Raw genomic sequence first — 27840 nt, 5'->3', positions numbered from 1 at the left:
ATATATACCTAATTTACTTCTCAAGGCACGCATCCTATTCAAAATGTGAAGGGTCAAATGCCAAAAAGGAGCTTGAGGTCTGCCAGGGTGAGCTTGGTGAAGGAATCTCCTCTTCCCAACAGCACTTTCTGGGCCAACTCCTTTTTTGTGGCTTGCAGCCCCGAGATCTTTTCTTCTACCGTCCCTTCACAAACGAACCTAGAAACCAAGCATGGTACATTAGCACAAGTTGGGTCGGTCTTCTTTATTCAGGCAGTTAAATTAGTTCAGCAGGACTGAGCCGCAATCGGTTAAGAACCCCCAAGACAGCAGGCTGGAAGATTCAGATGCTTTCCATAAAACAGTTAGAACAAATCCACAATTCTCATAAATTAAAACAGAGACAGCAACAAACAGAGGACATAGAGCAAAGCATGACCTGTGGATCACAACATCCTTCTGCTGCCCCACACGGTAAATACGGTCACAGGCTTGGTCCTCTAGAGCTGGGTTCCTGAAAGGAAAGGAAACTGTCCTGTCACTCTGCTTAAGCACACATAAGTTAGTTGGGAGCAGAAACAGCCCACATATTTAGCTCAGAGTAAAGGTCCTTTCAGATTAACTCATGAATTCCTTAACCCCATCCATTCTGAATTTCTGCAGTTAGAATAATAGAATCATAGAGTTGGAAGGGACCACCAGGGTCATCTAGTCCAACTCCCTGCACAATGCAGGAAATTCACAACTACCCCCCCACCCCCAGTGACCCCTACTCCATGCCCAGAAGATGGCCAAGATGCCCTCCTCCTCATCTGCTTAAGGTCACAGAATCAGCATTGCTGACAGATGGCCATCTAGCCTCTTCTTAAAAACCTCCAGGGAAGGAGAGCTTACCACCTCCAGAGGAAGCCTGTCCCACTGAGGAACTGCTCTAACTGTTAGAAAATTCTTCCTAATGTCCAGACTAGTTGCAGTAACAAAACAAACTCTGCAAAGCTTTTGCTGTGGGAGGCAACTGCCGTTCTCATTACCAGTGCATGTCAAGAAGGAAGAGATGATTTCCGCCAACAAGATTGAGGCCAACGCCTCCAGCCAAGAGGGAGATCAACATCACCTGCAATGGAGAGAAAATAGTCACTTGTTTCCCAACCCAGATCTGGCATTCCTCCTGAGTTTGGTTTAAGTAAAAACTTGTTTTTACAACAGATTATTGGAAAGCTGAATTTTATGCCCAGATTCAGATATGAAGCCTACAAAGCCCTGATCAAGACCAGCATTACCTGTGCATCCTTTTATTTTGATCTGCAGTTTCAGAGCACTGAATTCACCACAGGAAATCACTGAAGTTACTGTGCGATTCAAGAATCTGAGCCCTTCAAAAAAACACTTTTCAGCACACGTATTACATATGAACGGACACAATTCTGGGCTAGGACAATTACTGGCTTAATCCTACCTATCAGTTATGGATCTGGCAAAGCGATAGTAGCAACTACCTACTGAATCCATCAGCAGTTGCATTGAGAAAAGCCTCTGGTCTTTTGCATACCTGAGGTCCTTTAGGATTACTGTTGAATTCCTCCACCAGATCCATCCTCTGCTTTGGATTCACAGAGCCATCCACTGTGGCGTATTTCAGGCCAAGCTTCCCAAGGTGGACTGCCACAACCTTCAGCATGCTAGTCCACTGGGACACAACGACACTAGAAAGACAGGAGGGCAGCATTTTAGCCCCTGGCTCAATCTCTCTTCTGCCATGAACTTACTAGGTGGACTTGAGAAAGCTACTATTCTGCACCTGCGTATTGAAGAGGATATCAGCCTGTCTTACAGGATCACTGAGAAGCAACAGAAAAGGTCTGAATGCAATAAACTTCTAAAGGGAAATATCTTTAAAACATTACACTATCAGAGGCAGGGGTTCTTGAACAGGGCTCCAGACAGGATTGTCCATGTTCATAATATACTTACATTTATGTACTGAACCATTTTACTATGACCAATTTGGATGCAACAAGCAAAGTACGGTTTGTCATGACCTGAATGGCGCTCAGGCTTGTGTGCTCCCTCCTCCCCTCTGATTTCCTCCCTCACTTGCAACAAACACTTGCTGTTATATCTGAATTGAGCAAACTACAGTTATTCAAGTGAAGGAGCAAACTAAGGTTTGCCATAAAACAGAAACCCAAGACCAAAGTGTAGTGTGCAAGGGCAGGAGGAAGGAACATGCAAATCTGAGTTACAGCCCTGGTGGCAACACAAGACACAAGCATCACCTGACCAATGGGATCCATATTTCTGCTTATGAATATTTGCATTATACTTATATTTGAACTCCAAAGCATACTGATAGCACACCATGGAATGTCACCCCTTCTGTTTATACCTCACTCCTTCTCTAACATATACTCATTAGCGTACTTGACATACTGCCCTTGTACAAATCTATGGCGAGACCACACTTGGAATACTGTGTACAGTTCTGGTCACCACACCTAAAAAAGGATATTGCAGTTTGAGAAGGTACAGAAAAGAGAAACTAAAATGATCAAGGGCTAGAGAAACTGCCGTATGAGGAGCAGTTAAAATGCTTAGGGCTATTTAGCTTGGAAAGAAGGTAGTTAAGGGGAGACATGGTAGAGGTCTATAAAATTATGCATGGTATGGACAGAGTGGACAGGGAGAAGCTTTTCTCCTTCTCTCCTAATATTAGAACGGGGGTCATCTGCTGAAGCTGGAGGGTGACAGATTCAAAACAGATAAAAGGAAGTATTTCTTTACACAACACATAATTAAATTGTGGAACTCCCTGCCCCATGATGTGGTGATGGCTGCCAACTTGGAAGGCTTTAAGAGGGGAGTAGACATGTTCATGGAGGACAAGGCTATTCATGTCTACTAGTAAAAATGGATACTAGTCATGATGCATACCTATTATCTCCAGGATTAGAGGAGCATGCCTATTATATTAGGTGCTTTGGAACACAGGCAGGATAATGCTGCTGCAGTCATCTTGTTTGTGGGCTTCCTAGAGGCACCTGGTTGGCCACTGTGTGAATAGACTGCTGGACTTGATGGACCTTGGTCTGATCCAGCATGGCCTTTCTTATGTTCTTATTCCCGGGCCATTTCCTATTACAACACTAACCTGGATTGGCTCATATTGCTGCAGACAACCAAATTACATCAGATAGTGTCTTGCTTTTCTTTGTATGTTTTATTACTGACCATCCCCATCCTACAATACAGTCCAGGAGGTCACCTGGTGCAACTATGCTTACCTTTTTTGGGACTGACCTTGGATGGCCTTTAGCTCTTCCAAGAGATGCAATAACTAGAAAGTTGGGGGGAAAGAGTACACTTATGGTCCAGTTCCATGTATTCTTACACAGCACTAATTCCTCTAAATTCAATGATGGTTATTTATAAGCAACTGTGCCTAGGACTGCACCCTCAGTCTCTCTCTACTGTAAAGTCAGGAGATTTTGGAGTCATTGCCACTCCCCCATACACATTTTTGGGAAGCAAACTAAAAGTAGGATTGCCTGCCTTGCTCAATGAAGCAATCAAAGCATTGAAACTTGATCAGCAAAGCACCTAGTTTGACTGAAACAGATGTCCTTTCTGTTCTGACATAAATAATTACCCTTGAAGCTTAAAATAAAGAGCCATCTTGGTGTAGTGGTTAAAGTGTTGGATTAGGGTTGGAGAGACCCAGGTTTAGCCTTTAAGCTTGCTGGGCAACCCTGGGCCAGTCACACACCCTTAGCCAAACCTACCTCACAGGGTGGTTGTGAGGATAAGATGGAAGCAGGGAAACTGATCTAGGTTGCTCTGAGCTTCTTTGAATAAGGGCAGGATAAAAATGGAGTAGATAGTAACATTTATGCTGTTAGTTAAGTAGCTGTGAAATTATATGCAACATAAACAGCTTTAACCGTATTTGAACAGAGGATTCTCCTTTTCATTAATGTATCCGTGTTAGTCTGGCTGGGTAGTACAAAAATACTGGTTTCCTCTTTTTCAACATTGAAAAATAGCTTGTTTGTAGGGAATAATCACCAGGGTTCCCTAGAAAGGGAGTGCCTCGGTCTTAATACCTTGGTGCTCTGTCTAGTGATTTCAAATAGATCCACACCAAAAGGTGAACCGAGGAGGTACACCACAGACCGAGGGTCGCTGCTATCAGGTTCAGACAAGGTCAGAGCATTGAGCTGCTCCTCCAGGGAGAGGGAGATGCCGTCACTGTCCAAGCTGGCCTGCTCCAGAGCCTGCAATGAAAAGAACGCAGTCGGCAACTTACGCACTAGGGCGGCACTGGCTCAGGGAGCAGCTAGCGCTCTTCAGGGCCCCTTGCATCATTACCGTCTTCAGCAAAGAAAGATGGCAGCAGCATTGACGGAGCCTCAGCAACAGGGACAAGATATGAACAGTAGTAGAGACGGGAGGAGTGTCTGTTTTACTCTTTCCCACAGAGTCCTGCTGACCAACTTGAGAGAAATATACATGTCAGAGCAACAGGAGCAGGTAATTTGTTTTGGAAGAGTTAAAAAAAGCAGAGATAATTAATCAGGGCAGCATTTGCCAACATCCTCTAATGAACAGAAAAATGAAAGTGGCAACAAAACAGTGTAAAATTATGATTACCCCCCCGTCAGATTCCTCTTAACACATTTCTACAGATGCCATAACAGAGTACTCCAAATTCTAACCTCTCTCAAACGGGTTATCCCCAGGGCTCCCCGTCAACTGAGCCTCCTGACGCTTGAGGTAGGATTGCAGTGTTGACCTGATTAAACAAAGCACATTTTTAAGCCATTAGACAGATTTGATCATTTGGAGTTCCATTTTTTACACACAAACGCTGCAAAGAAGGAGGCGGAAGGAGGAAGTACTCAATAGTGGCAATTAATCATCATGAACAAACTCTGATTGTAACATCTGAATTTACCCTGGGGGGGGGAAATGGGGGGGGAATCTAATATAGCAACAGATCATAAAACATAATTTTTTAGGTAAACAGAAAAAGGATAGCAGGGAAAAGAATGTTTATGGCAATAGCAGGGAATCAATTTAAACATCTCTTCAACTTAGCCACTTGAGTTTTAAGGCATATTTGGGTTGCACGCTCAGGGGAGACATGCTGGTCTTTTAAAAATGTCTTTCCAGCTGAGAAAGCATTTTGTATTCTGTTCAGAGTGCCACATTAGCATCATGATAATGAAAGACCTCTCCCTATGGAAAGTTTAGAAGGATTTAGTTCAACAAGAAGGCAAGATGCTTTGCTTGCTAAAGCAACAACTCAAGCACAGGCAAAACACTGTTCTGTTACTCGTGAGGAGTGATTATAATTATTTTTCAGGGACATGCCGCATATATGGCAACTTTTACCACAGACAGTTGAGGAAAGGGGTGGGAGTAGAGCAGGGCTCAGTAACAGAAGGGACACAGGAGAACAGGAAGAGTCTAGTATAGGAGAGAAGCATTGGGACTGTTAACTGTAGCCAAGGTAGAATGAGCCATGAAAGGCCTCCAAGATACCTTCATACCTTGATCGTTTGAATAGCACATTATACACTGACTGTTCGTCATCCGAGAGTTTTAATCGGTGTAGCAGAGTAAGACGCTGAGGTAGTGGGACCTGGACAGAGGGAAGAACCAGATGGATAGAATGTGTGTCACAATAACTGGCTGAAATACAGCTGTTAAAGAGTGGCAGCAAAAATCACTTCTATGAAAGGCTCGCATGGCACATTTTGACTTAACGTTTCCCAGGGCCCAGAAATCTGGGAAAGGTAGCCTAGCCTCCAGCCCTTATGGGTATGTAAAGTGCTGTCAAGGCACAGCTGACTTATGGCAACCCAGTAGGGTTTTCAAGGCAAAAGACTAACAGAGGTGTTTGCCATTGCCTCCCTCTGCATAACAAACCTTGTATTCCTTGGCACTTTCTCATCCAAATAGTAACCAAGACCAACTCTGCTTAGCTGCTGAGATCTGACAAGATCAGGCTAGCCTGGGCCATCCAGATCAGGGCCCAGCCATAACCTAGCATTAAAGAGAAATTTCAGACAGCCAAAAATCTGCCTGAGTAGAAGTCCAAAGTGGCAAATGTTGTGGGGCATTTAAAATCCCGATGGTTAGAATCTCGGTAGGTATCAGCCAGCCCAGTGCCCTCAAATAACTAACAGCCCATTCCTGAGCTGAGGCATATGGGGACGGCGGGGAAGAGGCGCAGCGGTTTCCCCGACGCTGTTAAAAAAAAAAAAGCTGTTTTGCTGCTTTTTTTTTTTAACTGGGGCTTTTCGCCCCATTTAAAACAGCGAGGCTGAGCGTGCGCAGCACTGTTCTGGCCACCAGCGCAAGTGGCCGAAAGTGGTGAGGAAGCCAACCAAGCGGCAGTTGCTCCCCCTGGCCTGCCCTCCTGCGCCGGGTTGGCCTCTCCATGCCGTTGCCAGCGCCATGGAGAGGCCGCGACGGCGGAGGGGGGAGGCGCAGTCCCGCAGCGCTCGGCCGCCACTGGGACTGGCATCGCCGCCGGCGTGAATGCGTATAAACGCATGATTACACACATTTATATCGGCAGCGAGTTCACGCCGCCTCCTAACAACTTTCAGCCCCATTCTCAGGAATGGGCTGTTAATGTCCCATCCTAGAGGCAAACTCTTATTTCTGATTTTGAGGTGCTGCTCCTCTGTTGACCGTTAGAAGAGAGATTTTTGTCTTGAGTGATTTAAAATAAAAAGCTTCAGTGCAAAGTGCCTGGTGGACATTTTATAATCAAACATACTAGCTGGCCGTTAGCAAATGGAAGACAAGGGTTATTTGTGCAGCTCCCCATTCACATCCCAAAAGAGGCAGAACAACTGTTACCAGAGGCTTGCCAGATGAGTCCAGTTGGTCCTTGGTTCTTCGCAATAAGAGGCTCCTGGTTAAAATAGCCAGTCTCTCTCCTCCTTTTCTTGTATTATTGTCTACCTGACTCTTCCACACCTTGAATTCATCAAAAGGCGAGCAGCGAAGAAACCTAGGGGGACAACAAGAGTGGTAGATGAAGCACTGTCAACGGGTCTCACTCAACTTGGGGTGGGTGGGAAAGACTTTCCATGTGAAGTATCTGGGCAAAATGTTTACCCTGTTTTTAAGAAAGCATCTTTTCTCCCCAAGGTTTCACCATGGAGATACTAGACAAACAAGGTCTTCCCTGTAATGTGTGACGAGTCCTGAAGTTTAAGCCCCTTACCGATCTACAATGTCAGCTCTCTTATGATTGTGATCAACTCACCTTAGCAGGGAGTACATGTCCAAGAGGTTGTTCTGAATGGGTGTCCCAGTCACAGCCCACCTGGCAGACGCTCTCAACTTGCAGGCTGCGACTGAGGCCTGCACTTTGGGGTTTCTGATGTTGTGTGCCTCATCCAGTATAATTCTAGCCCAGTTTATCCAGAGCAAGGGAGAGAAGGGAAGTGATTTGTCCTAGAGTACAAAATAGAACTGGGTTTAAAATCTAAAGTCATGGGAGGGGGGCTGATAATCAGCCAAAATATTTAAACAAATTAAAGTTATCTACATATTTAACAGGGAAAAGGAAACCAGATTGACCTTTTCTTTCTACAATTATTTCTTTCTCTTACAGTTTTCTTTCCCTCCTTCCATAATCACAATTCTATACTTCAAAACAAAAAGTTAAACCTTTGCCAACTTACTGATATTCAATAACACACAAGATGAAAGAATGCATGTGCCCACTGAAGTAGAAGATACATGGTAAATCTTACAACTTCACAGACTTAAATTCTGTGCCAAATACTTCAAGACTGCAGCTTACTATGGATGTGGATGGAACCAAATATACAGATGTCGCAAAATGTGTGCCTATTTAATTTGCATGATCAGTGTGCCTATTTAATTTGCATGATCAGTTTACACCATTGCAGGCCATTCCACAAGGTGGGGAGGGGGCACAACAGAGAACGCATGTGTACGCGTGATCGCTGATCTTGCCCATTTGCAAGGTGGCACCTGCAGAAAGCCCTGCTTAGATGAGTGAAGTTGTTGTGGCGAAGCATAGGAGAAGAGGTCTTGCAGATATAAGCATCCAAGGCCATGTAGGGCTCTCTATGTGACAGTCAGCACCTTGGAGGGAACCTGGTAACTGATGGGCAGCCAATGGAGTGACTGCAGAATGGGTATAATATGCATGTGTAACGATACCCTTCTATACCCCCTGTAATATGGACACCCTTGGACTCTCGTGTCTGTACATTGGGACTGTTGCTGAAAGGCAGGGGAGGCATGGAGAGAGACAGAACCACACTCCAAGACACAGGAGCATCCCAGACACCCCACTGGACGTCGCTGTACAGAGCCAGCAGGGACCTGCGAATGGCACACAGCACCTGGACCCGGAGAAGGGAAGTGGACCTGAACTCCATCTTGGATCTGAATGCAGAGCAGAACAGAGATCTGCTCCTGAGCGTCTCTGCCAGAGACTCGCCCCTGGAACAGCTGCCTTCCTGGACACCTTTGCATAACCAAAGACACGGTCGGCACATCAAGATCTGCCTGACGACTTCAGACTCAGAACAATAGCATTTCCCCCTTCCACACCTTACATTCCTTCTCAGGGCAGGCTAATCCCATCTTCTCCTTCCCCTCTCTGCTCCCAGTTCCTGCCAGCTGTCAATAACACAATCGCTGAGTGATTGACAGTCATCAATAATCCCCTCATATTCCGATCACCCTGGCCCACACCTTTTCACCACTCAATCTTTCTCATATTTTAAAGCAATGTTACCTTTGTGCCCTACTGCTCACATGCCCTGTGAGTCAGTTTGCCCCAGAGGGCAGAATTTTACTATAAAGCCAAGAGCCCTGGCACATGTCTGTGCCTTCTCCTTCTGATTAAAAAAAAAAAAGTGCCCCGTGTCTCTGCACGTCTTCCTGGCTATAACACGCTGGTTTGTGTAATAGCCCCCCCTCAACAGCTTCCCTCCTTGGAACCTCGCAGGACAGATAGCTATTGACTCTCTTTACCGCTATCCCTTTTAGAACTCGTGTGTGCGTGTGTGTGTGATTATTGCGTGCAATTGCGCTTGTGTGATTTGTACCCCCTTTTCCCCTAAATAAAGTACATCCTGTTTTGACTGCACTCAGTCTCTTGAGCCATTTGTTCTTTACTGGTTTTGGTCACCTTGCGTAGACACAGGAATAGACCCCGCTAAAGCCTCTCGTTAGTGCTCTAAATTTGTCTCCAAACTGACTAATTCCCCCATTAAAAGTTGGAGACCCCAGCATTCTCCGTAACACATGCTCCGCCTTAGCTCCTGATAATAACCAAGCTGTTGAGGCTTTCTGTGCCCACTGGAGTTTCCAAGCTGACTCCAAGGGCAGACCCACCTATACCACCTTTGTATTTAATTGTGACTCCTAAATATGGTTTCACATTAAGGAGTGGCTTACTAAACTTTTTATTATTCCTTGTTGCACTGCATTGCTCGGAGGACTCTAACTCAGTGAGTTAAACTGGCACAGCCTAAGATGTGTGGTTCATTACAATCACAGCAAGAGTTATGAGCAAAAATGAGCAGAATATGATGGACTTCCTTAATAGCTACTCTGTGCCAAAGCAACGCACGCCTGCATTTCCTGTGAAATCAGCAGGACTCTTAACACTCAAGTGTACTTTTACCTCAGGAAAGCCTAAGGAGTAGTGTGTACATTCCAGTTACCTGCGCAACATGGTCCTTAGCAGCAACCTCCGCTTCTTCTTTGTGCATGGGAATTTCCTTGCCCAGGATGCTATAGGTGGTGATGACAATATCATATCCAGAGAGGCTGCACAAGAATGAGACACACGGCTGGTGAGCCACAGGATATCTCAGAACAACCACAAACAACTAAAGAAAGAAATGCAGCTAAAATTCCAATGAGTAACTAAGATCCTGAATAAGCCAGTATTTGAATTCCCCCATAAAGAAAAAGAAACAATGCTAAATTTGACTTTGTATTTCCACCCAACCTTCCAATGTCTCAGATACGGAGAATGGGAGAGATAGAACAGCACCATTTTTGGTACAGAATTTGTACTCTGACTCCAAACTCCACTGTATCAGAAAAGAAGACACGCTCCACAGAATTATCCTAGCCCACTATTAAGAGAGAAACAGGTTTCACCTGCTTGGTGTGTCAAAATTGCCAACCACAATGAAACTGATGTGTGACAAATATAAACTGGTTCAGCTTTGTTTGCCAAGATGGCTATTGAAGGGCCAAGGGGAAACACTAATCATTTCAGCCCCTTTTCAGCTCTAAGCTACACACTCTCTCTTTGCCAACACTTCTCCAGAAGTCCAGCAAAAGAGTACACCAAAACAACGGTCCAGGGTCAAGCTTGTACGATATTGCACTTATACTGGGAACTGCTTTCTGGCTTCGCACTTACACTGTCGTATTCTTATTTCGGTTGCTTCCATGGTACAGACAGATTCTCAGTTTGCCATGGTTTACATGCCTTTCCACTTCCTTTTTCCAGTGATGGATCAGGGAGGCAGGGCAGACAATCAGAGTGCCATTGGAAAAGATAACAGAGGGATCTTCAAACATAAAGAATAATATGTAAACATATTTTGTTAAGTGAGACAGCCCTCCATGTTTATTGGCTACACAGCCAAAAGTTCCCAGTAGAAGGGAATTTCTCCAGTGTTACTGGTCTGTATAAATAAGTCTACAGACAGCGGCAGCAGAATTGTTAGTGTTGCTTCTTCTGTACCTTGTCGTGACATGCAAATCTCTAATTTCTTCTCCTGTCCCTTCTCCTTCTGTAACTGTTTCTGGGTCAGGACAAGCGCAATCATTGTTAAAGTCTTCCCTAAGCCCATATCATCCGCTGGGAGAGGGAGGGAAAGCAGAGAACAAAACAAATTTCAGGGAAGTGACGGGACTGAACAGTGCTGCATTTCTTAAGCCTCTGATCAGGCATTTGAAACTCTAAAAGTGTCTGCTGATTATGTCCCTGTGATGCCTCATTTTCAGGAGAAAAAGAATATGGATCTATCACATGGCGCACACCCCCTATTCAGATTGACAAGGAAGCCAAAGGAAGAAGGAACATGGCACCCAGATCAGAAGGCAGCCAGGGCTGGAAAGACCAGGCCAACATCAACTGGCTATGAGCTTTATGGAGTCCTTTGCTCTACTGTTGGCAGATGTGACAAGAAAACAGGAAGGAACAGCAGCTCTTAAGCTATCCTACCTATTTCTCTGGGCCAGCTGGCTTCCACAGCTTCAGTGATGTGCTTCGCCCATCCTCAGAGGGTGGAGTTTAGCCACAGTCTCCTCTCTCAACCCACCCAGTTTTTTAGCCATGTCCCCAGGAACACCGCTTGCACGCTGACCCTCAGCAAGAGCCTTCCGTAAGGGACTCTGTAAACTTTCCAGGAGCTGGAGAGCAGATTTGCACTGGCCCTAATGTCCTTTTATCCAGGGCTCAGATTAAAACCAACTCACATTCTAACTTGGGGACGAGGGCCATATCATGGATTATTGTGCCCTCCATGCTATGCTTGACACCTGATAAACAAGGAAAGCTACTTTTATCAGAAAAGGAGCTGTACGAACACACTCAATCATAAACTGACAAATAGTTTCTTACCCAGGATTCCTCCACACGGTGCTTGGTTCTCCCTCCAGAGGAGCCAAGCAAGGGCTTGTTTCTGGTGTAGCAAGAGGGAGATCTAGGAAAGGAAGCGCAGGATGTAGAATTAATTGCTATTTTGCAAGAGACGGCACTCAGAACTCAGGTTCAGCAATCGGTTACTTCTTTTATTAATTCTTTATTCTGCTATCTCTGCTATCTCTTGAGCAACTCACCTGGGCCCTCTGTGGTGCTCCCATAAATGCAGTGATCACATTCATACATGATAAGATTCAACACTGATACAGCAGATGTTCACAGGCCATTTTTTCAATTATGAAATCCAGCTCATACACTCCCCCCCTTTTCTTTGTAACTTTTTAGAAAGAGTTGGGATAATTATACCAAACACTCATTTCTAAACCTGAGAATTCAGAATTTTTTTTTTACTCTGTAACTTCTGTATTCTGAATTCACTAGGAGGCCTTTTTGTGTCCTTCCGAGTGTTATTCTTAATAACATAAGCTGAATAATCCTCAGATCAGAAAAACAAAAAATTTGTTTCAATCAGTCATTAATGGGTGAGCTCTGAGGGATAAATAGTCCTTATAATAAATCAGGGGAATCAAAAGAGTTCCACAGGAATTAAACGTAAAGAATATTTCAGAGTTGGGACACATGATTTTAGGAAGTAGGACCAGATGGTTAGAAAGTACTCTGTAGTTTCTATATTCAAGCATTTGTGATTAGCATTTTATTATAACTGGAATAAAATGCAGACTTTCAGACACTGGTATTTCTTCCAACAGAAAGTGCCAATTAAACGGTGTGGTGGTGGTAAACCTCTTACTACTAAACAGACAGGATTTTAGCTCTTGAAGTTCTTTCAGTTTGCAGTAACATCAGGCTTCCTAAATTGATCAAGAGCATAGGCCATGGGAACTTCTTCTGTGTAGTGCTACAAGAGTAGAATGCTAAATAAACATTACACAATCCAAGAATTTTGCGGCCTGCATACATCATGGGCCGTTAAGGAAGACCAGGGGGAGGGAAACGATTCACCAAATTAAGTAACGGCAGAGCAAGATTGAATTATTTAGAAAAATGCTATACCACCTCTCCAGAGGACCTCCTCATGGCAATTCAGAAGTTAATAGCAACATAATAAAATCATAAACCAACAGCATAAAAACAAACCATTAAAAACAGGCCAGCAGCCTGAACTGATATTAATACAACAGTCCTCAGGCTAGAAACAGGCTATAAAAACCCCTTTAGGGGAAAAAAAAGCTGTAACCCATCAACAAACCTCCAGTTAAAAAGAAATATTTGGGGTTGGTGCCAGGCAAGCCTCAAGGTGGTTGGCATTCCAAAATGTGAGATGCCACAACGGTCTCTGGTCACCAGCTGCCTCATCTCTGCAGGCAGAGCCACAGAGAACAGGGCTTGGGAAGAGAGTCTTTATAGGGAGGCTGGGCAGTATGAAGAGATTTGTCTATCAAGTACCCTGACCCCAAGCTGCTTAGGGCAGCCAGTGGAGGAGTGCTAAGGATCCTGTGTATCCACACAACAACAACAACCTGATCACATTCTGGACCAACTGAAGCAGTTTTCAGAAGTAGCTCTACACAGAGCACATTACAACAATCTAACCTGGATGTGATAGATCACTGGGACCCAATCATGCTGTCTGAGAAACAGCTGTAGCTGGGGTATCAAGGCATTGATAAAAGGCTGTGGGGAGGGGCTGTGGCTCAGTGGCAGAGCATCTGCTTGGCATGCAGAAGGTCCCAGGTCCAATCCCCGGTATCTCCAGTTAAAGGGACCAGGGAGGTAGGTGATGTGAAAGACCCCTGTCTGAGACCCTGGAGAGCCGCTGCAGGTCTTAGTACAAAATACTGACTTTGATGGACTAAGGGTCTGATTCAGTATAAGGCAGCTTCATGTGTTCATATGTTAATTTTCTGCCCCCACGCATTTCCCTCTGCTCTAACCAAGCTGATAACAATATGCATTGTACCTCTGCATCCTGAGTTCCTTCTTTACAACACCCCTCCCACCTTCTGACTGGGATATAAGCACAGAGATCTACATTCCTATTCGTATCTGATGAAGGGAGCTTTGACTCTCAAATCTATCTGATAAAAGGCACTTTTATCTATCTGATAAAAGCCTGAGCCTCCAACCATAAACCAGGACCCAGCAGCACCCACAAGCTATGAACTTGTTCCTTCAAGGACAATGCAACTCCTTTGAGGATACACCGACTCCTCAGTCCTTAAGCAGATGAATACCCTCTCATTTTTCTTTGGATTGCACTTAAGTTCATTGGTTCTTATCCATAGGACTGCAGACAAACGATTTTAGCCATTTCTCTTGGCTTCTTTTGATTGCACAAACTCATTTAAAGGTTTGGGGGGGGGGGGGGCAGAAGGGAAGACAGCAGCACATTGGAGTGGCCAAGCTACAGATTGCACAACATTCATTTTTCACCTTAGCTCACCTTCAACCCTGGTGGGTCTACAGCCACCGCCTCTGCTGTGGGGCAGGACTTGAGGGACTTGTGGAGCTTGTTAATGGCATCGCTTGTGGCATCATACACAGCTCTGAGCCGATCTTCAGTCATCCGGCCTCCATAAAGTGTCTGCCCAGAAGAATATTCTGGAAGACAGTTCTGGAGAGTCAAATAATGATCCTACTACAAGTATACCTCGGAGATATTGCGGGTTCCGTTCCAGACCACCGCAATAAAGCGAGTCACACAAATATTTTGGTTTCCTGTGCATATAAAAGTTATGTTTACACTATTAAGTGTAATAACATTACGTCTAAAAAAACCATGTACTATAATAACAATGAAAAAGTTTGAAATATTGCAAGAATTACCAAAATGTGACACAGAGAGACGAAGTGAGCACGTGCTATTGGAATAATGGTTCCGACAGACTTGCTCAAAAACACAATACCTTCAAAGCGCAATAAAACAAGGCTTGCCTGTACAGAACTGATAAACGTAACATAACATTGTGCTTAAAGCTGACCAGAAGGCTGTCAAGCCTGAAGAAAAGCAGTATCGGCTCTGATGGAGCTTCTCAGAACATAAAATGTCTAACAAGAGAATCAGGCAGCTCCCAAAGACAACAACGGAATCTGTGAAAATGCTATTTCTTCTACTTCCTATTCTGGCATAAGTAAGACTGCCGTGAAAACACACAATATGCCTCAGATATATAAATTGTATTTTGGGATAAAGACCTGAGGAAGTTAAAGGGATTACTGGATCAAAGTGAGCTGTTCCAAAAAGTAAACTGGGTTTATGTCTCTCCCAATTCATTTTTACTGTAATTGTGGCTGCCTCCTCCCCCACTTACCTCCAGAAGGGTTACTGCAGTACTGACTAGATCCTGCAGTAAAATTGAGCTCTAATTGTCTGGTATTCTCATGCTCATGGAACATCTGTGGCTCTTTTCCCTTCAGGGTACTCGGTGGCTCTATGATGGTTCTGCTGAATGGTTTGTGCTGCAATTCTTCTTCTTCCTTTCCGATAACGCCCGCATCGCCTGTTGGGTAAAACCCAGTTCAAACATGGCAGGATTGTGAGGTAAAGTACTTTTCAGACTGAAAGAGGGGGGAACGGCATGTTTGAAAATTGTCCCATGTTTTAAAAAACCTACATTCAGCTCCAAAACTAGCATTTTAGGAAGAAATATTCCCCCCACTATGGATGAGCATTCAAACATGTGATCCCGTTATCCCAAAAGCAGCCCTGGGTTAGGAGATATGCTGTTGAGACCCAACCCCATCACCTCCTTAAATTCTCAGACCTTGCAATGTCTGAGATGGAGGAAGAGACTCCATGTTTGATATTAAAGCTGAGAAACTAAGATCGGGTAACGGGCAATCAAGAAGCTGACTCACAGGGAGCAGCCAGGTGTCCCCCCACCCTGGGAACTCAGACACTCTCCTGACAATGGCTCTATTTTGTGGCTTCTTGAGGACTCATCAAAATTCAGGCTATGATTAATGATCAAGGTTTGCAGGGCAATAATCACCCTTCTAGGACCATCCAGGAATCTGCCTTACCATGCAAACTGCTCTGGAAATAAACAAAGCCACGGATATCACCCATCTCCTGGCATCTGTTAGTGGCCACTGATCTGGACTGCCACTCATGTAACCCAGTCATCCTACCCAGATCTATCCACCCTTTCCTATTAGCTTACCTGGTGCCCAGCCTTCTCCTCTCCTTTCCTATTACCTCGTTCTAACGCATCAATAGGAGCCAGGATCTTGCCTTCCACCCCCCACCCCCCATGGCAAAGAGGATCCAAAAAATGCCACCAATAAGATTTGGTCTCAGTAGTAAATAGCCCGGGGGGGGGGGGATAAAAGCTGCATCCTGGCAAGGAAGAAATTAGGCTCAGTCCCCTCCCTAGGATTGCTCTGTAACCACTGAAATCACTGGCTGGAGATTCTTCCTTTTCACTGGGATCCCCTCCCCTCACTACTTCAGAACTTTAACTATGTTGACACTGCTAGAACTTTCTGCTCCTCTTCTCTAAATTCCTCTCCCCACCCCCGCCCCAATCCCCTTCCTACATTCCAAATATAGCTTGGTGAGAAACTGCAACAATTTCCCCCCATCTGCTTCTTACCCCCCAGGTATACTATATGCTCATAACTCCAAGGCTTGGTTCTCACTTTGGACTAGCCTAAGAGAAAAGCACATTTAGCATAACCAGGACAGCTTCCATCATTTCCCTGTTGTTGCTTATTCCCCAAATGCTTGAGTGGTACTGTGGGCCACCCAGGAACTCTTAGCTCAGTAATCCTCCAAACTGAGTATGCCACATGGCTTTTTCAATCTACCTGAATTTTCTACTTCTGCTATTTTTATGTACAATAGAGACTAAAAATCAGGTACTGTCTCCCTCACTGTGTGCTGTTCCAAATCCCTACTTGAGGCATTGCCTATGTTTGCAGCCGTTCCACCAGACCAATGTTACCTTGTCTTGGGAGTCTAGAGATGCACTTGTGCAAGATTGTTCACAAGTGCATTCCAGGTAACAGATCCCCCCACTGGCAGTCTGAAAGGTACTGTCCAAAAGGGAATGTTATCATTTGCTATTTTTGTATATGTTTGAACTGGCTCCAAGACAATATTAAAAGAAATACACTAACATTTTAGACAGTGAGAGAGAGATTTAGAACCAAATAAATATTTCTGAGTGTTCTAAATAAAGGGGAAAGTATTGCCTTTGCTGTTTCGCCAACAGCGTCTAAATTCTGAATAAGCACACCTTTCTTTGCATCTTCCTCCGTCTCCAGGTTAAGAGAGCTAAGTGCAGCTTCCAGCTCCTGCACTTGCTTTATTAATCGTTCTCCTTTATCTGGCAGAGCCTGCACGTTCACCATTTTCAAAGTGCTCTAGAGAGAAGGGGGAGGAGAGAAAAAGGCATAATTGACTTCCTAAATGCTTTTCTATTTTTATTTAAGATTATCACTACAACAGCTTTGATATATTTAAGAGGCATACAGGTCTGAGGAAGAACACTATCCATTATAAAGTTACTAGCAAGGATTATTACTGTTTCATGGTGCTTCAACACTCACATCCATGTCTCCCTTGTCCTTCTACCTGCACTATGATTGATCAGAGTTGTTCAGAACCAGCTTCCAAGGAAGAAAACTGCTACCAGAAAATCAGTGTGAGTGACATGCACACAAATGAAAGCAAAAAATAATCTTCTGGGGAAACAGGACAGAAGTTTCTGCTTTGCTGCTACTCTTACCCCAGTTCCTTCTGGTGGCATTCGCTTCTACAGTCTGAAGAATATTTTAAAATATGCAAAAATGTCAAAATAAGAAGCCAACTGCAAAGAAATATTTTCATGTAGAGGTACACATTTTCATTCAAATAGTTCAGACTAATGCTGCCTACAATTACCACCAAAAAGGGGGTGGGAAATTAATTATGAATCACATGCAGGTAAAACAGCGTATCCCTTAGAAGACATTTTAAAACGAGGCTTCTGTGCTCTAGCCAAACCGTGATGCATGTCACAGACTTCAAGCAAAGTCTGAGTATCACAAACTAGTCTCCAGTGTGCCAGTCCCAGAGTGTAACCCTTCTAAATTGATTTAAGTCAATGGGTTTAGAAGTGGGTAACTCTGCTTAGAGGAGCCCCGTGGCGCAGAGTGTTAAGCTGCAGTACTGCAGTCAAAAGCTCTGCTCACGACCTGAGTTCGATCCCGACAGACGTCGGTTTTAGGTAGCCGGCTCAAGGTTGACTCAGCCTTCCATCCTTCCGAGGTCAGTAAAATGAGTACCCAGCTTGCTGGGGGTAAAGGGGAGATGACTGGGGAAGGCACTGGCAAACCACCCCATAAACAAAGTCTGCCTAGGAAACGTCAGGATGTGACGTCACCCCATGGGTCATGAATGACCCGGTGCTTGCACAGGGGACCTTTACCTTTAACTCTGCTTAGAGTGGCACAGTAAAATAACCTGAGTGATTTATAAAGGTAGCCAAGGGATGGCTGGGTCACCTTGAGAGATTCAAGGGAATATTATTTTGACACAAGGAGCCTTCGGGCCACAGTGTAAATAGACGCTAGAAAAAGAAAGCAACCAAGATACCTTTTTTTGTCTTAACTGAGCTGAAAGTTGGCTGTGAAGGGCTTTGGAATCCAGAATTTCTGCCCTTTGTGAAGAGGCACTTCCTTGTGAGATGGAAGGTGAGTTCTTCTGACTGCAGTCTTTTCCCCGCGAGGAATCCACTATCAGTCCAACAGGCGACTTGGAGGGCACAAATCTATTGTGCTCATCACCACTAACATTTTTATTGGTACTCTGTTTTTCTTCTGGAGTCATTTCCCTGTATAATAGTAGGTTTTCTCTAGGGGACACTGTAGGGAAGCCCATACATTTCTGAACGGTTACAAGTCCTCCAGGTGTGACAGCCCTCTTTTCGCTTCCCTCATTGTCATGCTTCTTCTCTGCTACCCTTTTGTCTATGCATGTTTCCGGTCTTCCTTTTCGAAGTTGCTCCTCATTAAGGGGCTTTATGCTTGATGTCTGGCTACTGCAGCTTGTTTTTTGTTTCGGCATGCCATCTTTAGACGGTCTCATAGTGGAACTCCACCTTATATGTCCAGAGGGTATTTCAACTTTTGTGCTCGAACAACTTTTTTGTGCATTCAAAAATACGGTTTCTTGAAGGTCAGTTGTCAAGTCATTTGATCTAATTTGGTTTTCTTTCACCCTCCTGGATGATCTACCACTTTTATCTCCCAACTCAACCTTACATTCTTTTGGAAGTTCTTCCCCAACATATTCAGATGATAATTTCTGCTGAATCTTTTTATCAGAGTCCAATGTCTCTCTTTTATCCTTTTCTTTTGAATTTTTGTCCTCATATTTATTAATTTGTTTCAAAGAGAATGGTTCTTGATTCTTGTCTAATACTTTGAATGGGTTTCTTTGTTCTCTGTGATTAAGGGGTAAATCCAACATCTGCTGAGATTGTGGTTTAGTTGATAATCTGGTGGGTTGTGAATCCTGCAAAAAATTCAGATCAAATCTCAGACTAGCACCAGACACCACGAATACTAAGGCTACACATTCTCAGGGCTTCTGCAGAATTGTTGCACTGGCATTGATACAGAGAATAAAAGTTGATATTAGGCTCTTTATGTTTATTATTAAGAAATAAAGGTTCTAACCATGAGAACTACTGAATAGTGTCAAATATATCAAAAGCTACACAAAATACCGGATCAGGTTTTACTGTCCTGTTCAGTTTGTTTTCTCTCACAAATATTGTCTGTCTTTACTGCCCTCTTTATATAAAGCCAGCTAAATTCCAGTCCAGTAGCACCTTAGAGACCAACAATATATTTGGGGTATGAGCTTTGATGGGAATCTAGCTGTTCTACTGCAGACCAACAGGGTTGTGACAGAAATCCTAAAACTCGCTAAGGCTCAGGCATGCCAGCTAGAGCATCTGGGACCCTAGGGGGAAAGAGTTTCAGACAGAGGGGCAAACTTCATGTCAACCCTCATGAAACAGCTGTGGAAAGCATGTGGCATCAAACACCTCACTTCTACAGCTTACCACCCAGATACAAATGGCATGATTGAAAGAGTCGATGCTACTTTGGAACAGAGGCTTAAAACTTATGTAGACACACGCCCTGATAATGGGGGTGATTCCTTGCAACACCTCCTTTTTGTATATCACAAGGTGCCCCAGGAATGCACAGGCTTTTCTCCCTTTGAACTTGTGGTTGGACAAAAAGTGAACGGGCCCCTGGACTTGTTGAGACCTGTGAGAAGGAGCACAGGCCCAACAGTCTGAACCTAGCTCTGTCCTGGACTATGTAGATAATACATAGAACTCTCTGAGAGAAAGTCCAGAACTTGCCAGAGAAAATTTGACTAGGGCTCAAGAGAAATAAAAGCAGTGGTATGATCAGGGTGCATATGCCAGAGTATAGAATCATAGAGTTGGAAGGAACCACCAGAAGAAATCAAGTCATGATCCTAAAACCTCTCAAAACTAATTAAGTCAGAGGCAGTTTGGGAAGGGCCCTTCACAGAATTGGAGTGCCTCAGTGATTCTATGCATGCTTTCTCAGATGTAAAACCCACTATGCTAATCAGAGCTTGCTCATCAAGGCTTACTCTCAAGTAAAGGGACACAGTATTGCAGCCTTAGGCTGCATACAGACCTCCCAAAAAGATGCAAGTGCTCTGCAATCGGGTAGGAACACAGGTCATTTGCCCTGTTTGCATACTCCCCTCGTGTTTCCCCTGTGTGATGCTTGACTGAAAATTTTGTGGTTTGATCAAGCTCCAGCTAGCGATCATGTCCAAATATAGGCTTCTGATTGAGGTGGATCTTGTTGCCCCCATCCCCAAACTGGTATTCTAAGTTAATACTTAACTGAGGTTTAGAAACCCAGTTTGTGGGGGAATGCAGATTTCAATTTGCTAAGGTACCTCTCATGGCAAACTGGAGCATAATCAAACCGGAGCATAATCAAACCAGGGAGTTTTCAATCAAGCTCTGTTTGTCAAGGAAGAGGCAGATAGGAAGAGTAAGGACAGCACAACAGGGCAACAAGCCGAGTTCAAATGCATGCAGAAAAACATAGTTAACTCATCAGTGTGCATAAGAACATAAGAAGGGTCCTGCTGGATCAGACCAAGGCCCATCAAGTCCAGCAGTCTGTTCACACAGTGGCCAACCAGGTGCCTTTAGGAAGCCACAAACAAGACGACTGCAGCAGCACCATCCTACCTGTGTTCCACTGCACCCAAAATAATAGGCATGCTCCTCTGATACTAGAGAGAATAGGTATGCAGCATGACCAGTATCCATTCTAACTAATAGCCATGAATACCCCTCTCCTCCATGAATATGTCCACTCCTCTCTTAAAGCCCTCCAAGCTGACAGCCATCACCACATCCTGGGGCAGGGAGCACAACAACATTCCGAAACTTTAATGCCTCACACTGTTGGAAACAAATAAATAGCAATGAGGTATAAGTACCTGCCATGGGACACTTCCACACCACTTCTTCCCTTCCACCTTATAGTTTGTGCATCGATAGAACAGTCTGTTGAACAACAAAACAAAGCATGGATTGTCAAGCAGGCTACTCATACTTTGGACCACCCCAACCTATGCCATAAAAATGTCAAATCGTCAGGTGTTCTTTGGAAAATATACCGATATTGGTCTGTCCCCTGCTGCTGGACTAAAACTTGCAGGTCCACCACATACTCTTCATGCATCAAGCAGTGAGAAGGACAAAGTCTGAGGGAAGAAAAGATATTCACGTAAGTAAGGTTTATGGCAGGAATCAATGAGGGTCTTTGAAAGATCTTCAACCGATGTCACAGAAGATTCTGTCATGGGGGAAGGGAGAAGTGAAAACCTGTGTACAGAGCAAACCTCTGTGCATGAAATCATCCCAACATGAAAAAATTGTTAGGGCTCAAGTCTATCCAACAGCTTAAATTAATAACTGTTTGAACACAAACTACCACATTCTGATTCTGAATAGGATGTGGAATTTTATGTTCTCAGGGTTTTTCCTGTGAAGTTTTAAGGGGCGCAAGATTAGTTTAAATTAACATGAGTGCATTCGATGGTGGTAATTTCCAAAACACAGGTCTTTAAGACAAGTACCCAGAACAGAAGAATGTTCAACATACAGGGTAGGGAGGACAAATCCACAAGGTGGCTGGTCTTGGACTCCACAAACATAAAAGCTTTTGCCTTTGCTTGGGCCATCTCGGATGCCAGTCTTCAAAAGGCAGGGAAACCCTGAGAAGAACAAAAGGTAAGAAAGTAGCCACAGTAGAGTCATAGAGGCAGCATAAATCAAAGCCATTGTAGTTCTACAATAATAAATGTTGGTTCTACCCCACATATGTAATGAGTTTTTAAGTCCTGTTGTTTCAAACATTCAACATTCCCTCTGTCACTACTGCAAAGTAATTCCTCAAGATACTTTGCCTTTGGAACAATGGAAAAGGCCCGGGGAGGTGGGGAACAGAGAACACTTCTGCTGGCCACATAAACTGCAGTGGAATGCACCCGTAGCAAAGAAGCAGTGACTGTCAGAGTATCAAGTTGATTGTAATAATCTGACAGTAACAGCTGTGTGAGAGCTGTCAGATCTGAGAGGCCAAAGATGATGTCAGCAGAAGCAATAGCCTTGCAGGTACCAAAGGGAACTGCAGGAATCCAGATCTGGGCAGTTTGCTGATGCAATGCTTGGGAAGGTCCACAGGTGGCCTAATGCAGATCAGGTGCAGTAGGTGTATATAAGGCTGTGTAACTGTGCTTCTGTAACACACTCAAATACAAATCAATTATAGCCTGGAAGTAGTAGTGGAGAAGTGTACGTGATGGTATGTTTTATCTGTGCACTGTAAATAAAGACACTGTTTCTTATAAAGCAAGACTGCAGGTGGTTATGACCTGGAGGAACTCCTAATCCACTTGCTTCTACGTCAGTGACTTGGCTAGTTCCCTGGGGGAGTTCTGTTCCCATAATGGTGGCCAGATGCCCTCTTTTTGAGACAAGACTCTACAAGATACAGTCTGTGTAACCAGCATCCTGTTGTTGTGACCCCAATTATCCGTAGAGTCCAATTAAAGACAACTAAGAGGAGACTGAGTGAAAACTAACAGTTCTTTAAGGAGAGAACTAGGTGTTCACCCTCTGCACCCAGATGGCAGGCGGGAAATGACACCCCCCCCCCAAGAGGCAAGCAGTTAGCTTTGTAACTTTTAGGCTATTACGTTTCAATCAAACATACGCGTCATTGTTCAGCATTGTGATACATAACTTAGCCTTTCCGCTATATGGGGGAACAAAGCATTCTATTAGAATTCCTTATCTTCCGGAGCGAGGAAAGGAGGGAGGGAAAGTCCCTTCCCTGAAGGACAGCTTACTCAGATTATGTCACTCTCTCTGTGTGTGTGCTTCTGCTTTCCAACTCTCAGAGAAGGGGGGAGGAGTTGGTGCTTGCGTGTCTGTTCATACCCGTGTGCATGTGAATGCTGGGGACTAAGTGTGGGCACGCCACTATCCAGAATGCTAGAGAAGAAAACTTGCTCCTACCATCCAGCGCTCCAGGATTTGAAATCAAAGGAACTGAGAAAACTGACAACTACCGGGCACTTAGATTTGAACTTTACACAGTTAAATTTTGCAGTTTTGCAGAAAACTGACAACTACTGGGCACTTAGATTTGAACTTTACACAGTTAAATTTTGCAGTTTTGCAGAAAACTGACAACTACTGGACACTTAGATTTGAACTTTACACAGTTAAATTTTGCAATTAACTGACAACTACCGGGCACTTAAATTTGAACTTTACACAGTTAAATTTTGCAGTTTTGCAGAAAACTGACAACTACCGGGCACTTAGATTTGAACTTTACACAGTTAAATTTTGCAGTTTTGCAGAAAACTGACAACTACTGGGCACTTAGATTTGAACTTTACACAGTTAAATTTTGCAGTTTTGCAGAAAACTGACAACTACTGGGCACTTAGATTTGAACTTTACACAGTTAAATTTTGCAGTTAACTGACAACTACTGGGCACTTAGATTTGAACTTTACACAGTTAAATTTTGCAGTTTTGCAGAAAACTGACAACTACTGGGCACTTAGATTTGAACTTTACACAGTTAAATTTTGCAGTTTTGCAGAAAACTGACAACTACTGGGCACTTAGATTTGAACTTTACACAGTTAAATTTTGCAGTTAACTGACAACTACTGGGCACTTAGATTTGAACTTTACACAGTTAAATTTTGCAGTGTTGCAGAAAACTGACAACTACTGGGCACTTGGATTTGAACTTTACACAGTTAAATTTTGCATTGCTGTTCAATACAGTTAAGTCTAAGAGGCCATCTGCCTTGAGGTTCTGGTTTCCCCACAGGATTTCCTCCTCCCTCCATTTGTGGCCCCAGGAAATGAGAGGGCGGGCCCAACTGGAAGCCTGGCCCAGCTGCAAGCGAGCCCCCTTCCTTCCTTCGCTCTGCACCTGCCTTCCCCCTCCCCCGGCCCCAGCTGCCGCGGCCCACTCCTCACCGTGCGCGGGGCACGACACCTTCTCCATACCAAGCCGCCAAATCTCAAACTCTTTCCACCGGTTTCTCAATCCGGCGCATCACTGATAGGGGGGGGGAAAAGGCTCCCAAAACCGGCCAATCACGCTCTTCCCCTGACGTCCTCGGAGCCTATCAAAACGAACAGAGACCAGGAAGAAGAGGAAGCCAAGGAAGGGTTAGCGCCCGCCCCGAATCCGAATGGTCCCTTCCCCGCGCGCGCGCTATTTCTGCCCAATCAGCGAGAGGAGAGGGGGGGGGGAAGCAAAGCCATTGGTTGGGAAGGGACTACCATGGGGCGGGTGGACAAGTTCGAGCAAGGCTTTGCCAGGGTGGAGGCTGGGTGGGGTGGCGCCGTCTGCTGGAGCTGCTCTGCGAAAATGCAAACAGGGAAGCTTGGCGCGGGCTGTGGCCGCACTAGGTGTCCCCAGCGATGTATTAAGAGTTTGAAAACGTTATAAAAAAAAATCCTGTTCGCACTTTGTTCGGCCCCTTTAGCTGTGAAGACGTCTTCCAACCATTTATAAGCCGTGGCGTCCAAGAACTCAGCGGGGGTGACCGCACTTTGTATTCCCAGCGATGTATTAAGAGTTTGAAAACGTTATTGTCAGCACTTGTCCTATTGAGAACCACAAACCACAGCAGGAGACGAAAATCTCCAAAGAAGTTGGTTTACTGGTAGCATAGGTAAGCAGAGCAAAAAACCTAAGACAGCAATGGAGGAAACGGGCTTGCGCTTGATAATATAAAAGCATTGAAAAAAGCGCTCAACAGTACAGTACATTTTCAGGAGATTACAGATTACAAACAGTACAGAGGTGCCGCCATTCCCACGGAGTTCCGGCAGCTTCAAAGAGACTAAGAATGCAAAACAATCCTTGAAGGCGAGTTGGTGATAAAACGGAACTAACTGAAATACAGGCCTGACAGTTATTAAAAAAATCCTGTTCGCACTTTGTTTGGCCCCTTTAGCTGCGAAGATGGCTTCCAACCATTTTTTAGCCGTGGCTTCCAAAAACTCAGTGGGGGTTACCACACTTTGTATTTCCAGCGATGTATTAAGAGTTAGAAAGAGATGGCGAAACTTACAGCTTTAATAAATCAGAATGATAATGAACAATTTATGGGGGAATGGGAGGCGTGGAGAATTTACTGTGAAAATCAATTTTTAATGGGACCATTGAAAGCATATTCTTTGACTTAATCCCTTATATATTTTTTGTACTATGGTTATGTTAAGGTACTAAATTAACAAATTAGAACCAAGATAAGATACATATACATTAATTAAACAATATGGGGATTGGTTCTTGTAGGTTATCCGGGCTCTGTGACCGTGGTCTTGGACACAGCCCAGATAACCTACAAGAACCAATGAACTCTGACCGTGAAAGCCTTCGACAATAATATGGTGATTAATTTTGTTAGCAAAAGTATATACAATTTATTTTTAGATAGAAGAGAGTGAGGGGGAAGTCATTTTAAGTTTAAATTACTATTATTAATAGTTTTCGATTAACTTTATTAATTTGTAGCAATAGAGGTTGATTTACATGTTGATATATTAAATGAAAAAAATAATAATTTTTTTTCCCGAAAATGTTATAAAAAACATTGCTTTAAAAGGGTTTTTGGATACCATGGCTAATAAATGGTTGGAAGCCGTCTTCACAGCTAAAGGGGCCAAACAAAGTGTGAACAGTATTTTTTATAACGTTTTCAAACTCTTAATACATTGCTGGGAATACAAGTGCGGTAACCCCTATGGATGTTTTTTATACCATTTCCAAACTCTTGATACATCGCTGGGAATACCTAGTGCGGTAACAGCAGCGCCTGGCGAACTTGGTTTTTACTTCCTCTAATAAGAAGGGCTTGACTTGCATGCGACGAAGCACCCATAGAAAGCAGCCCCACCATGACAGCGATGAAAGATTATTGTGTCTCTTTATTATTGTTTTTTTATTATTATTCCATCCTGCTTCCAGGAATCTTAAAGCAGCTCTTCCCGCCCTCGTTTTATCTTCGTAACAAAGAAGGCCAAAAGTGGTTCTCGGTTCCTTATTTGCACTTCTGGGTTCCTTATTGGGTATGATTCAAATCACAAATATTGAGGATGCTTCAATAGGTCTGAACCCTGCCTCCCGCCAAAGCTTTGCACCTCCACCTATTGTATGCCGCAGCCATAAATAGCTAATTTTGCCCCTGAGGAAAGAATACAAAATTGTGCCCCCCTATACTTTCATAGTAATTATTTTGGTAAAAGGTAAGTATGTCAATACCAACAAGCAAAATAATAAGGATCAGGCATTAGGTGATGTGAGAGACCTCTGCTTGAGATCCTGGAGAGCTGCTGCTGGTCTAAGTAGACAATGCTGATGTTGATGGGCCAAGGGTCTGATTCAGTCTAAGGAAGCTTCATGTGTTCAATCATTTCTATTTCAGATTTTCTAATGCCACAGAAAAGCCAACTGCTATTCTTGAAGAGTGGGACTCAAATCTATCAATTATTGTATGTTAGCAAAACCTCATAATTTTTTTAAATTTCACAAACTTCTTCAGTTAATATCCATGATCGTCCCAGTAACCCAATTTCATACTACTTAGACATTTTTTAGAAAATGCTTGGCACTTACTAAACTTTATTTTTGTTGTCTGCCGTTAATGAGCCCTGTGAAATAAGAGTGCACCAAATCATGTAGCTCTGAGCTGGCCTCATCACTCAGGGAAGGAGTTGGGATTATGACCCAGCAAATAGGAATCTGCCTTTGCTTACAAAGTGTGACATTTACGTAGAGCAAGCAGAACCTTGACTTTTATGGTCTCAGTCAAACTACTCTTGCTAATATGAGATAGTAAGTGTTCAGCGTATTATGATCTGCCAAGAGCGATTCAGTCATGATTCTTGTCCCTCTTAGCATAGTAGTAGTGGCTTCTAATAGCCTTAAATTTATGTTTCAGCCCTGTATTTAGAATAGAAAATGTTCCCAGCCTTTTTAGCAAGGGTTGGATGAATGCTGAAAGTGTTCCAAAAGTCAGTGACTACTTAAGTGTTTCTCAGTCTGTTTCTTTCCATCCCAAGAAACTAGCAGAGCTAATCCCCAATGAAGTCAACTAGTTTTGTCCTCCCAGACCAGAATTCAGTGACTAGAGCCCAAATGAAAGATGGCTGCTAGGGCTATAAACACTTCGGGCTATAACAATTGTGGGAGAAGAAAACATGGATTAATCTTTGTAACTTGCAAACTGTACAGAATATGGAAACAGTTCACCTTAGCACTACTGGGTGAAAATGCAACCCGTGGATGCACTGGGTTGCAACCAACCAGCTTTTTTGCTCAATCTTGGTCAATTCTTCTCCTGATTACAGCCCACAACCCACATCACCTTTGTTCATTCAGATTCCACAGTTCCCAGCATAGTCTTTCTGGTAGTCAATGGGGATCCCCTCCTCCCTTTTCCCCCAGTGAAAAGCTTGTTAGATGCTACCCATTCTTTTCACAATGTTGCAATGCAGCCCTAAGCAGAGGCGCACCCTTCTAATTTCATTGGCACCTCAATTCTGTTTAGGATTGCATTA

General features: G+C 43.9%; 1 protein-coding gene across 1 annotated transcript; it reads right to left on the bottom strand.

The window, feature by feature from the left end:
* Nucleotides 1-53: 53 nt before the first annotated feature.
* TTF2 (transcription termination factor 2) lies at nucleotides 54-22958 on the bottom strand. The gene is given in 23 exon segments (XM_056858171.1): nucleotides 54-198; nucleotides 419-493; nucleotides 1011-1093; nucleotides 1529-1682; nucleotides 3261-3313; nucleotides 4080-4250; nucleotides 4345-4474; nucleotides 4682-4768; nucleotides 5529-5620; nucleotides 6850-7003; nucleotides 7262-7442; nucleotides 9704-9813; nucleotides 10421-10571; nucleotides 10748-10864; nucleotides 11630-11711; nucleotides 14115-14272; nucleotides 14983-15171; nucleotides 16912-17038; nucleotides 18252-19172; nucleotides 21171-21237; nucleotides 21351-21437; nucleotides 21839-21950; nucleotides 22952-22958. Coding segments are annotated over 23 exon segments (3453 nt in total).
* Nucleotides 22959-27840: the final 4882 nt, after the last annotated feature.

Source organism: Euleptes europaea, chromosome 12, assembly GCF_029931775.1.
Source record: "Euleptes europaea isolate rEulEur1 chromosome 12, rEulEur1.hap1, whole genome shotgun sequence".
NCBI lineage: Eukaryota > Metazoa > Chordata > Lepidosauria > Squamata > Sphaerodactylidae > Euleptes > Euleptes europaea.
Note: the sequence above shows the minus strand (reverse complement) of the source record. Positions and strands in the feature narration are given on the sequence as shown.